The 12,993-nt window shown below is 40.7% G+C and overlaps 3 protein-coding genes across 3 annotated transcripts; 1 reads left to right on the forward strand and 2 right to left on the reverse strand.

Moving 5' to 3' along the window:
* Positions 1 to 293: 293 nt before the first annotated feature.
* On the reverse strand, positions 294 to 1,118 carry MELLADRAFT_75878 (uncharacterized protein; the record flags this gene model as incomplete). Its single annotated transcript, XM_007416848.1, has 2 exons — positions 294 to 758; positions 886 to 1,118. The coding sequence occupies 2 exons, from the start codon at positions 1,093 to 1,095 to the stop codon at positions 714 to 716; spliced, it is 255 nt and encodes an 84-aa protein (XP_007416910.1).
* A 7,736-nt stretch (positions 1,119 to 8,854) lies between these two features.
* Positions 8,855 to 9,292, forward strand: MELLADRAFT_112420 (uncharacterized protein; the record flags this gene model as incomplete). Its single annotated transcript, XM_007416878.1, has 2 exons — positions 8,855 to 9,153; positions 9,220 to 9,292. 2 exons carry the CDS (start codon positions 8,855 to 8,857, stop codon positions 9,290 to 9,292), a joined length of 372 nt encoding a protein of 123 aa, XP_007416940.1.
* Positions 9,293 to 10,604: 1,312 nt separating this feature from the next.
* On the reverse strand, positions 10,605 to 11,851 carry MELLADRAFT_40044 (uncharacterized protein; the record flags this gene model as incomplete). Its single annotated transcript, XM_007416823.1, has 6 exons — positions 10,605 to 10,739; positions 10,805 to 10,990; positions 11,067 to 11,204; positions 11,281 to 11,305; positions 11,390 to 11,520; positions 11,582 to 11,851. 6 exons carry the CDS (start codon positions 11,849 to 11,851, stop codon positions 10,605 to 10,607), a joined length of 885 nt encoding a protein of 294 aa, XP_007416885.1.
* Positions 11,852 to 12,993: the final 1,142 nt, after the last annotated feature.

The following is a 12,993-nucleotide window of genomic DNA, read 5'->3' on the forward strand; positions in this document are numbered from 1 at the left end:
AAGTTCTGAAACGCCCAGGATTAGTGTTTCGACCCCATACCGATGATACAGCGGCTACTTAGCAGGGTGCAAAGCCCGATCTTCCGCTTGGGGATCACCTTCATACACGTATAGACGGCCATTTGAGCGCGACCGGTCAGGGAGAGACAAGCCGAGTCTGAGCATCACCTGTTGCTTGGAGGCAGTAAGCTTCACGAAAAGTCTGCAAGGCGTTGCTATGGTCATCCTGAACTGCTTCTACAACTCGCACGGGAAAGCAGGCCTTCCGGCTAGAGCCGTGGTCATCTGGATTCAGGAATCTGACCAGCGAATTTTACTTTCAAACCTGAACCAAACCTATCTTGACGATGATGAATGTCACCCTAAGTAGTTGAAGTACAAAACGTCAGGTATCTTATCATCACTGACACCAACCAACATTGTGAGATTGGAAGTTCGGTCGCACAAGAGACTAACACAACCATCATTACATTTATCTCGGCGAAAAGCGTGATTTTGATGGTATAAGAACAATTAGTGAAAAGATTTAATTTAGCGCGATGCTTAGACAAAATCGCGTTCAATGTAGATAAGTGAAGACTGCTCTGTCATAGACTCGTTGAAGCTTTGGGTTTCAATGAACGCTGGATGTCATATTCGTGTAGTGAAAACCCTTCGATGAATTTAGAGAATTATTATCACGCCATCATCTTGTAGAAGGATCATGGTCTAGATTACATCCCGCCGTATGGAACCCGCTTGATTTTGCCGTTGATAGACTGAGAATTGAGTCAGGCCAGTCGTTGAGATCGAAATGATGAGGTATGAACATACGATTTTTCAAAGGAAACAAGTTCAGTGGATTCATAGTTTGAGAGCGCAAAGTGAATGAGATTTGAGACCTACATGAGCATTCCATGCCATCTGACGGAATTCAATCACTGGAATCACCTCTGGTAAAGAAATTTTACCATCCACCTGACCGTCGATTCCTTCAGTCATATAAAGTGAATTTAACCAAGTTTTAACTTCTACTCCTACTCGATTAAGTAATCCTTCCCGCATATCAGCTTCCGAGACTCCTTCATCAGGTGCTATGACCATGGAGATTCGCATCAGACCTATATCTTTTGAGTTAGAAATCCGATCTCCTTCTTCCATACTAGAATCGGATGATGATTGAACGTATGGAACTTTATTCTCAAAGAACTCTGAACCAGCAAATTGAGTGATGATAGGTACGAAAACGATTTGTAATTTTGATAAATCTAGTATTTTGGTAAATCAAGGTCGTTGTTCGTAAAATCATTCAATATCAACATTCAAGATCCTTCTCAAAACGAAACTAAGAAGAACTGATGGAAATCAATTGAAAAGAAACTTGAAATGAATCAAAACGGAGGATTCTACTTGCCTGCTTTTCCGTCGCTACAGACCTTGAATGCCATTGAGATCCTTCGTGCTAAATCAGATCTATGAAGATTGGTGAGATTGGGTAGTGAGCACCATACTTCAACCACTGACATGGCTGGTTCGAATCGGAATGATAAAAAATATATCGTGTATCAAGATGAAAGAATCGATATCTCAAAACAAGTTGGTTCAATCAAAGCCTCGATCATAAGAAAGAAGAATATGTAAATGTTTGAACTTTGTACAAACAAAGCCTGACCCAAATCCCCCGTCGAACTGCTCGAGTTGTACGGAAGAACTTCGCCAAGCTTTTTTGAATTTGACAATCCAACTTTTTTCAATTACAAGTTAAAAATTAATCAGATCTTCCAAAGCGGAATGACTCGCCACAAGATGATAATCAGGAAGCATTGAAAACTAGAGAGGAAATGACAAGACCCACCGAAAATGTAAGATATCAGGTATGTGAATCTAGATGAAATTGAGCTGGATATGAGTGGTTAGTCAGAAGGTCCTTAAGATGATAGCCAGTGATCGAACATTCACTTCAATAACAAAAATCGAGAGAACAAAACATATGAAGATTGGGGAATAACAATTTCTTCCAATATTAAGACATACTACGATGGGACTTATGTACGATAAAACTTGTAATCAACCTCACTGAAAATGAAGAATCGGATCTTGAGATCAACTTGAAAGACTAATTAAACCGTTTTGAAATACTTTCTTCATTATCATCATCTCTTCCACTAGTTTTACCACGTTCGAGTAATCAATTTAACAAAGTTTGTTCAGGACAAGTCAAAAACAACACAAAAGATGATTCACAAACCTAAATCGATCGATCAATCAATCAAGGTCGATCAACTTGTGAGATTCGATAACAAGAAAAAAGGGGATCGAATCAAATCGTATCAATCACTCACATCTTCATCAAATTTGATGGCCTGATCCATTTTCCTAGGAAACCTATCAACTAAAAACCGAGCATTTCCATTCTTAAAAGCCTCACCAATCAAATTCTCAAGTAATTTGATCATTTGATCATCGCTTCCATAGGTACGATTTGACCTCCAGTAATATATTCTTTAATCAGCTTTCCATAATCAGATCCTTCTCTTTGTTGTTATGCTCTTAATAAATCACCTGTGAGCTTAATTTGAATCCCAAAACGGCCTTCCTATCAATCAAAAAAACTCATTAATGACCTTTGTGTTGATCGTGATATTAATTTTGAAAGAAGAAGAAGTGGAACCTTTTCTTTAAATGGATACCGGAGACAGTCTGCTTTGCAAAGGAACATCCGCATAAGAACGAAACAATGATGTCAGTCAGATTTTGCTCAAAATCTTCAATAAAATCGCTAAAGTGTTGATAACTGTACCTGTAGATGATGAAGTCCTGCTGAACCAATGGCCTGGAGTGTTCAAGGTGCCGGAAAGAGATATTGGAAGTCCAGGAAGGGTCCCGATGGAACCTGGTTGGATGATGGGGTGGGGTGTAGGCTCGAGCCCTGGAGCCACGCACGTGAGGTGAATACAAGACAAATGCTGCAGCGTGAGAAGCCTTGTCAAATGTCCATTGAAGCAGTATTGGACAACCGTGAGGAAGTGGCATGGTAGCTTTAGAGAGATTTGAGCGTCGGAGAAACTACATTTTGGGTCAAAAACTAATCTTAACTGGGGTTTTGGGCTTTTGAGTTTTTGCCAAAAATACAGGCTTTTGCCCAAAATCTGCCAATGATTCTTGGAACGGCTGTAGATATGTATCATTAATCGCAAATCGCTTGAATGTTAAGTTGATGGAAAAACTTTCAGCTCTTAAATACATAGGTTGACAATGACACCGATTCACGTTAACCGTTTTATGACAAATCCTGGGGTTCCTATCGTATCAAAAATCCAAGATCAATCAATGTTTTCGACATTTAACCACGCATGGAAAACCATTAGCTTCCAATTGTAGAGCGATACCGATACAGAGAGATCAGGCTTTTTCAAAGATGCCTACACCGCGGCATGCTGAAATTTGGATATGTAGTAGAAAACGGAGTCTGAGAAAACGTGGTCGGAGATCCTCCCACCCTTTTCTTCCTACCCGTCAAGATAACTGGTTTGATTTGAATCAAAGTGAGTACACAGAAGCTTTTAGGAATCTTGCAAACTGCTCATCTAGCTTTGAAAATTGATGCACCTTGATGCACTCTGGCTAGCTTTGAGTTCTTGGATCTTGCTCGATGAGTTCCCCCCACTTTTTTTGGCTATAACTTTCCCGGTTCAGTCATGGAAAGACACTCTCTTAATGTGGTGCTGAAGTCTGTTGAAGTCCTTAGCTATTGAAAGTTGAAATCTCATGCCTGAAACTGTTTTGTCACCAGGGATTGGTTGCATGCACAGTATCACCCTCACTTAACTCAAGTCTCTCGGTGCCCACCACCTTTCGAGAGGATTATGTCGAAAGCGAGTCTCATCAAAGGTACTTTTCGTCCTGAAAATCATTCCCCCACTCCTTTTTTGAGTAACAGACTACAACGGAACACAAGTGGTGTAATTATTCCTGGGCGCTTTTGATCTATCTCTCCAGACACCAGGCCTTGCGCTAGCATAACACAAGCCCCACCAAACCGCAGACGTCCACCGGATCTGGAGGAGGGACTTTGTTGATTTAGGACCTTGCAAGGGTCAATTGTCTCACTAGGGACTTGTTCAAGTTAGTGATTCAGATCTTGCTATCTTAAATCAGGGATTCAGAGAGGTTTGAGGATGACTCCAAATTCTCAACTTGAAATACTCCTACAGCTCTTCAACAACATGAATCCCATACTGGTCCATTGACAGAGAAGAAGAAAAAAATCTCACAGAGCATGCAAGCATGGCAAGGTGTTGTTGTCTGTAAACCTGATTGCCGCTTGGACAATCTACACCCATGGCACATATGTGGTCTCCTTGGTTTTACTTAAGCTTTTGCAAGTTACATAGTCACTACATGGTCAAACCTAACCTGTCCCTCTCCCTTGCACAAACACTTGTCATGGGCAATCTCAAATTTCAAGTGTGAGATATGTTGGGGCATTCTGTGCAATCCACTCTTGTATTATGATACTCTTTTTCCTCATCACTTTCCGTAGTCCAGGAACAAGAAAAATGTGCTATCAATCTCCCTATGACCTCCAATATACCATTCCTAAAAAAAGTATCAGCTGAGGAGATCAGAGAAGATATTTGGAGCTGAATCCTGATGATCACTCAGGTCTGTACAAGACTGTGGAGGAAAAAACCCCACTTTCTGGGACGAAATTTACAAGCTAGATGATCACACTATTGTTTGAGCAACAACAAGCAAGATCCTCAGTTCTCTTAGTGAAAACTCTCCCATCTATCTTCAAATGGATCCCCTTATCCTCCTTCTTTTGATTTGTGGTCATCTTCTCCTTTCTTTTAACACTTAAAGCTGATTTTCCCATTAAACTGGGTAGAAAATTTCTGACAGTGTCCTTCTGACATCAACTACCCCTATTGCTTCACTGCAAAAAAGCGGTTCCCTGTGTGTTTTTCCAATTCCAGCCAATTATCCAATATTGAATTTCTCCATGCATCTCAATAATAATCTATATGCAGTCTCATTGCATTCCAAAGACTTTTGAAATCTGGCCATTGCACATAAGCCCCTTGTTGGGGGTGGCCATCAGTGAGTGACGTATTTAGGTTTGTCCAAAAAACAACATCCCAAAGACAAAGCTTTGCAAAATCATTCTTTTAACTGCAAACTTGTCCTGTCCCTCTCCCTTGCAAGGACTGAAATGATACTTTGCAAAAGTGCTGTTTTGACTGTATGACATAAATCCAAAGTTTATATATGATGCACAGCAATTACAATTGCTGTAAAGATTGTGGTGCAGACTCTCAGCCTCAAGAGGATTTGGTTGGTATCTTTTTTATCTCCATTGCAAATATGAACAATTGGGAAGTTGGAGGTTGTAAGGAGAGTGATAGCACATTTTTTTGTTCTTGACTACAGCAAAAGTGTTAATAAAGAAAAGAAATTTCATCATACAAGAGTGGTTTGGGAAAAATGCCCCAACAGTTCTCACACTTGACATTTCAGATGGTCTGTGAGTACAAACTTAACTAAGTTTGTCTTGAGCTCAAGGCGCTCAAAAGAGGGACTTGGACACAATGTTGATTTTTTGGCCTGAGATTGGCCAGGGATTTTCTCCAAAAACTGGCCTCCTTATGGAACCTTTTTGTACTGTGAAGTCTGCAGTTTGACTTTGAGTCTTCAATGACTTTGTATATATCTTTAAAGCCACAAACCTATTGCAAAGCTCAGAGTTTCAGACTGTAGAGGTGATTGAGGTGCATGTTTTTCATTAAATTTATAGGGATGTAGCCATGTTGCAATTTTATAAAAACTTTCTGAGGAGGCCAGTTTTTGGTGAAAAGCCCCGGCCAAAATCAGGCCAAAAATTTGACAGTGTGTCTATATAAGACCCTAGAGCTGCTCAAGAGGGATTGGTTAAGTTTGACATAAGTCCCTCTCTTGAGTCAGAACAGGTTAAGTTTACTACATGGGTAGTTCTATGTAGTTATTGCCATTGGGTGAAATGGTGATTGTTTTATTCTGTTGGCAATGTACATAATTAGTAGTCTATATATCTTTGACTTTTCAAAACCTGCTACAGCCATTCAGAGAGTCAAACACTTTGTATGAAAACAACTACTCAAAACAATTTCTGAGGCAATAAAGGGGTAGGCTTGTAAAGACAAAACCCACCATCCCCATCACACCTACAGTCAACTTCTTTTCACAAATCATTCCTTGACTCCACAATTCAGCTTGTTCTCAGCATGAAGAACTTTCTCTCATTTATCATCCTCTTCCTCTGTATGATGAACACTTTAGTCGACATAGAAGCATTGAAGAAAAAGGCTATAAAGGCCTTTCACCAAGTAAAATATTCTCAGTCAGAATCCAAAAAAAGCCATCATGCACCAGAACTTTGTGTTTTGAAAAACCAAATTCACAAGGCGCAAAAGATTGCTATTGAAAAGAGAACTGCATAAAATTATGAGGGTGGTGGTCTCATTCCCACTGAGGAGTGGAGCCACAGTTACAAACAAAATGCAGAGTGAGTTATGGTGTAAAAGAAGAACCCAATTTCAAGTCTTGGCTACTTAGTCTTGAATATGTCACTACCTTCAATGCAATGGATTACACTAACATAACCATTCTCTTCAGCGCCCCAGCAATGCCACCAGGCAGTATCTAGAACCTCAGCACTTTCATATTTTGTTTGGAATTTGGTTGTTCTATCTTTGAATTCTTCTTTGGATCTCAAGTTTGGTGAAGCAACACAAATCGACTGAGGAAATTTTGATACTTGAATCAAAGGCTTTGCAGCTTTGTATCATCAGATTTATATGTCCTTCATTTCATCCATAGATCATAATCCCTCCATTTCACCAAATCCATCTGTCAATGTTCCTATCATCACTTCAGTATTAAATTCCTATCTCAATCATACCTTTTCATGTGTTTACAGATATTCTTCATACATAAGACAATCATCAAAGAGCTTTTGCCTATCCAAATACCAGTCACTTTGATCTTAGTGGCCAAAGCTTCAGTACCATATATGTCCTCATGATGGCCATACAAGACTTGTTCAAGACCAGAGGTTGTTTAGTGAGATTGAAGTTTGCCATGTCATTCAACGTTCCTAATTATGTCCAGAGGCTTTCTGCTACATACCTCAGAGTCATATATTAGAACATGCATGTCAAGTCAACTGGCCTAGTCCTGACTGCTTATGGAAAGCTTCCATTTCTATTTGTATGCTAGGGTAAAAATCAAAATGATGAATTTTTTCCTTGTACAACTTGTATGACACAAAATATGACTTGAGAAAAGGGAAATTACAAGAATCATGGAGACTGCAGTGAACTTTGCACAAGGAGAAAGAGTGCATGCAATTGATTCTACCCTTCCGACGCAATTTGTAAGCAAGGCCTACGGTAAAAGAACAATCGCGTAGGTTGTGAGCCACAGCTCAGAGCTCAGTGCTTGTTGTCGGCCTTCAAACTTGTTGGATAACAAAATGTGTGCAGGATTGCGAGGATATTCCCAGCCAAAATCACAACCCTATCCTTTGTCTGCGTGCAATACGGCGCGAGTGCCTCCGATGCGCTTGGAGTATCGAGCAACAGCGGGTGAAAGCTGTGTATTGAATGAGCCTTCAAATTAAAATGACTGTTAATAGTGATTCACATTGAATGATTAACTTAAAAAATTCCCGTCACTCATAGGACTTTGTTCAGTTCAAGTGAGTGTGGTGAATAAACAAACCCTGGATTTCATCATTGTGTTACTGAGTGGAGGTTAGTTCCATGGTACTCAATTAATCACTTGATCAAGTATGAAGAAAGATCACCTACCATTCTTGAGTTATGTTTCAGTAAAGAGCTCATTTTTTTTAAGAAGGCTACATCACGGCATATTGCAGACTGGAGTGTACTTCGTAGACAGTTGATTCATTTCAAACCAAGGAAGATGCTGAAGCTTGTAGGAACTTTGTGAACTCTGCAACTTGCTTCAATACACTGTGACTAGCATTGACTTTTGAGATCTTGCAAGGCGAGTTATCCCCATTTTTTCGCTACAGTTTCACGGGCACAGTCAAAACTCCAAAAGATATACATTGGACGTGGTGCTGAGGCCTTTTGAAATTTCTTGCCTGAAACTGTTTTGTCAACAGGGGTGTATGCAGGATAACACCATTCAAAGGTACGTTTTCATCCTGAAATTATCCTCCCATTGCTTTTTCAAGAAACTTCATGTAAGAACATGAACCAAGTCACATTCTCCCAGTGCGCTTATGGTCTCTTGAGGTGTAGCGTCACACAAGCCCCATCAAACGCGGGACTTTCACCCGCCTCATCCCGATGACTGGGATTCGTTAGTTGATAGCTTACAAGGATCCAGTGTCTCACTGAGGGGGAACTTGATCGAGTTAGATCTTGATTCACAGTGGGGTAACGGGTTTGAGTAATGAGTTTTTTGAAATCAAAATAATCCTACTGCTGTTCAGCAGAATGAATCACATACATACAACCTAGTCTCCTGTACACTAAAGCCATCAACGGGGAAGAGGATCAGGAAAGGAATTTATTCACAAACGATGCAGCCATTGCAAGTTAGAGCTCTTCATCAGTCGATGATGGTGTAACACCTCTCGCTCGTAGTTTCAGGCTTTGGTAAGTTGATACTAGGGGTGTGGGCTGGATGGATTACTAGAGTCAAACACTTCATACGGAAAGAAGTATGCATGTACTGAATCAAAACCTCTGAAGCTATATAATCGATGTGCTTGATCACAAGAGATCCTTCACCACATCCTCCGTTACACCTCCATCTACTTCGTAAAACAATTCTTTATTCCAAACTTCAACTATTTCTCAACATGAATTGCTTTCTCGTATTGTCTGTCCTGTTCCTCTGTATGATGAGCACTTTAGCCACCTTAACACCACAGATGATGGTTAGATTAAGGAAAGATCTTATATGGGGTTATCAACAAGTAGAACATTATCAGCTTGAGATTGACAGTACTATCATAACACACACCCCGGAAGAACTGGAGCAATTGAAAAGTTTCAAGGCGGTTTCTCAAGGGATTGTTGACGGTCATGAGAAGATCTGGTTTGACAATGGCGGTGAGGTGATCCCCAAGTGGGAGTGGAGCCGCAGGTACAACTCAGCGTGAGTCATGATCAAAAGGAAAACTCCATCTCAAGTTTTGATTACTTTGTATGTCACTGCTTTCAGCGTAATTGATCCCATTAACATGACCGTTTTCCTTAGAGCCCCAGCGGCACAAGTGGGCGGGTTAGACGATTAGGAGATCAGCACTTTCTTACATCGACATCGGAATATGGTTATACTATCACTCGAACTTAGATATTATTTATCTGATTCTAACTGAATAACAACAACTTTTATCTGTGAATATTCATATTTCAACATTAATTTTCTATCTTACTTACACGTTTTCATTCTACAAATATTCTTCATATAAAACACGGCAAGCAAACACGCACCCTATCATATACATATTCTGATGTCAGTCACTTTGATTTCGGTCTTATGGTCATGAGACGACCTTGTAGATGCTAAGAGCAGGGCCTATAGACCCAAGCACACAATTGAGATCACATAACTTGAGATGTGTACCATCAGAAGAGAATACATTTCAGCTCCAGTGAAGTTTGCACTCGTGGAAGAAACGTTCCCGTACTTGATGCTCTGCCTGATCCCCTAATCTACTCACCATCTTTCAAGGCTCAAGGCGGGGATCAAAATGAGAAGCAGTGATTCAAGGGTGCATTCCAAAAAAAATTACAAATCAACAACTTCATTTTCATCCTCCCATTCCGTCCTTCAAGGCTGGCATCTTCGTCTTTTCATCTTATCTTAGGGTGAGCAGCAAGTAGATCAATGTGAGGTGCCTAGTGGACAGTGTCTAGAACATTTTGAGCATCCATATGATACACGTTAATCATCAATCAGATCCTTCACTACCTTCTTCATACATCCCCTCAACATCTGCATGGGGATTTGCGAAGGATTGAGCGTTGAGCAAGTGCCACGCTGGTGGATTGACCTCATATCCTTCACTTCCTCTGCGTACACGGGGCGTGAATCTGTGAGACAACGACGCCGAAGTTGATAAAACGGTTGAATGTACAGGGTTTGCCCGACTAGTACGACGTGCTAGCACATTAGCAAGCGGTTCATCATCATCATCGGACCGATCCAGAGTAGAAGTGTCTAGATTGACCATCCGAGCTGAGTCCGATTGTTCGTCCGATTCCGTTGATCTGAATCGGCGATCATAGTCTATTCCTATCTCCTGGTCATCATATTCAGGATGATAAGGTGGAACTAGTCTACGACGAGAGCCGACAGATCCTGATACATCATAGGGATGTACGATTGACTTGGTAGCAATTAAATTAGAATTTAAAGCTTCGCCATAGGTGAAAGGTTGAGTAGGCCGATTGGGAGGGGGTCTACGACTAGTCTGAGTGCGTCGAGTAAATAGATCCTGGGGTGGCCATACATATTGTTCAAGAGGATCTGAAGAATACGACGGTGTTGGTTTTAGTGAAGTAAATCACCTCGGAGATCTAGAAAAAGACACAAGGAATAAACTAACCGAGTCCTGACTGCACAGGGAAAGAGAGCCCATCTCCACGCATACGCTGAGGCCAAAACCAAAGTAATGGATTTTTTCCTAGTACAGCTTGTATATTACGAAACACACCTAGAGAAAATGGAAATGTGAACTGATATAGACATAAGGATGTTGGAGACTGAATTTCAAGTTGTGCAGGAAGAAACAGTACTAAACCTGATTGATTCTACCCTTCCGTCGTAACTTTTGTGCATTTTCCTTTTCCCAACCTTCAATCGAAGTAGTATTATTGAGCAAAGACCAAAGGTGATACAGACTCATCACTCCCACTGCCAACACTACCGGCATACACGCCACATAATTCGTGATCAAGAATAGCATTTCAGTCGTTGTAGGTGGTGGCTGTCCAATATGCGAGCAACAGAAGATGTGAGTTGCCTGCACTGTCTGTATATTGGTGACAAGAGTATACTCGTACACCGTAATAAGAGTATCGACCAAACGCTCGCTTGCTGATGAGCCATATATGATATGAGCATCCAAGATTGACAAAAGCGAGGAATCGAACAAAGTGACCGTGATTGAAATATCCGACACAATTATTGACCCAGGGGCACTAACAAGAATGTCCGTTTGTGCGAGTCAACATACTTATGTATACATGATCAGAGTTGTAAGAAGAGCTAGCTGACGTGGTGATCCATCTTGAGGACGCATCTAAGAATCCCATTCGAAAGAATCCGCTTGTCATGATTGGTTTTGATTTATGTTGTTTGCGGTGAGATGATCAAAAAGGCCAACCTATGACATTGTCTACAATGATGTGTTCTCGGAGGTTTATAGACTCGACATGCCTTACAGAAGCGTAGATTCGCAATCAATGACTGTTTATCGATATCTTCTCGTTGTCGATCGATGGCCTGGTCGGGGTCCTACATACACCAAAACCATTTGAAAAACGACCTATTCGTGGAGAGTTGAAAGATTACGAACCCAGTCTTTTGGAACACGTCCCGGATCAGTTGTGACGCAGAGCGCGTAGTTGACAAAAATCATCAAGACGAGGAGATTGAAAGGAACCAGAAGTCTGAGACACTCATGATCCCAAACGCTTGGAAAAAGTGGTATGATGATGAAGATTTGTGATGTGTAAGCTAAGAATGCAATCAAAGAGACAGTTCCACCTATCCTAATATCAATGTGTTGAGAAATGTTTATCGTCAGAGAACTATGAAACCATGAAAAACGATTGATCGAGCGCATTACCAGATTCGACCTATGACGTCAGACGCGTTTGTCATTCAGAGGAGCTTCGAGTATGTTGAAGTTACTCGCAGGGTTGAGAGTCGAAGCTATAAGGTTATTTTTCAGTCTTCAGTCTTTGAGTCTCAGCAAGATGTGATAAAGAAATCGAAATAGCCATGAACGAGAACAACAGTGAGATTGAAGATAAGTATGGGATTCACAAATCACAGTATGTGATTACAGATAGCGAAAGTGACGTCTCATAATAAAGCTGCGGGTTTGCCCTGCTTGCTAGGGCCGTACCACGACGGACCCACTGACACGGGTACATTTCACGCTTCCCTCTGAAAGGAGTCCTCGACTGGCGAGGTTTATGAAACCGACTTCGAAAAATTGAACAAAGATAATCATACCCGAACCATCAAGGACTTGGTTCGGAAGAAAATAGACGAGGATCAAGGTTGAAGAAATTCATCATGAAAAGCTTTTCATCTTTTAGACTTCGATTCGGATGCGTTAGATGGGAATAAATACGATTTAGCAAATGACCGAGTCTGTACCTCGTATTTATTCTTACTTTACCGACTTTGTATATCGATCGTTACTGCTACCTCAGTATGAGATTGCTTTCAAAGTAATTCATTCGGTTGATGAATTTTTGAATCTCCCAGTTTGTCGACTCAAAGTGCCTCATGGCATTTATTGTCACTTGAGGCGTTCAAAGATCTTCAATCATCATCGAAGCTTTCAAATTATCTCCTGCTATAAGGGCTCATGCAGTATCAATCAGTTCAAGCAAAGGTTCGAGGACAGAGTGTATTAGTTAACATGTTGACTGTTTGACAGAATGTTGGTTATACTCTGGAGACTCATGTCTAAGACCGGCCACCATTCTAGCGTAACAACGAAATCAAAAATCATCTCATTTGTTGGACTCGGCATTTCTCCAGTAGATACATTTTTGATTTATATTAGGAAAACAAAGATTCTAGTGTGTCTACTACTCTAGTATCATCTACAGATTTAAATAGTTTGGCGGTCTTCTCTCTGAAATAAATTTGATCATGACATGATGTTTGTTTTTGAGATTCAGGGTTCTTATAGGCAAACAGAAACCTTGCCTTTCCAAAAAAATATCGTGTTATACACTTCACATTTCT

Source organism: Melampsora larici-populina (genome assembly GCF_000204055.1).
Source record: "Melampsora larici-populina 98AG31 unplaced genomic scaffold MELLAscaffold_65, whole genome shotgun sequence".
Classification (NCBI taxonomy): domain Eukaryota; kingdom Fungi; phylum Basidiomycota; class Pucciniomycetes; order Pucciniales; family Melampsoraceae; genus Melampsora; species Melampsora laricis-populina.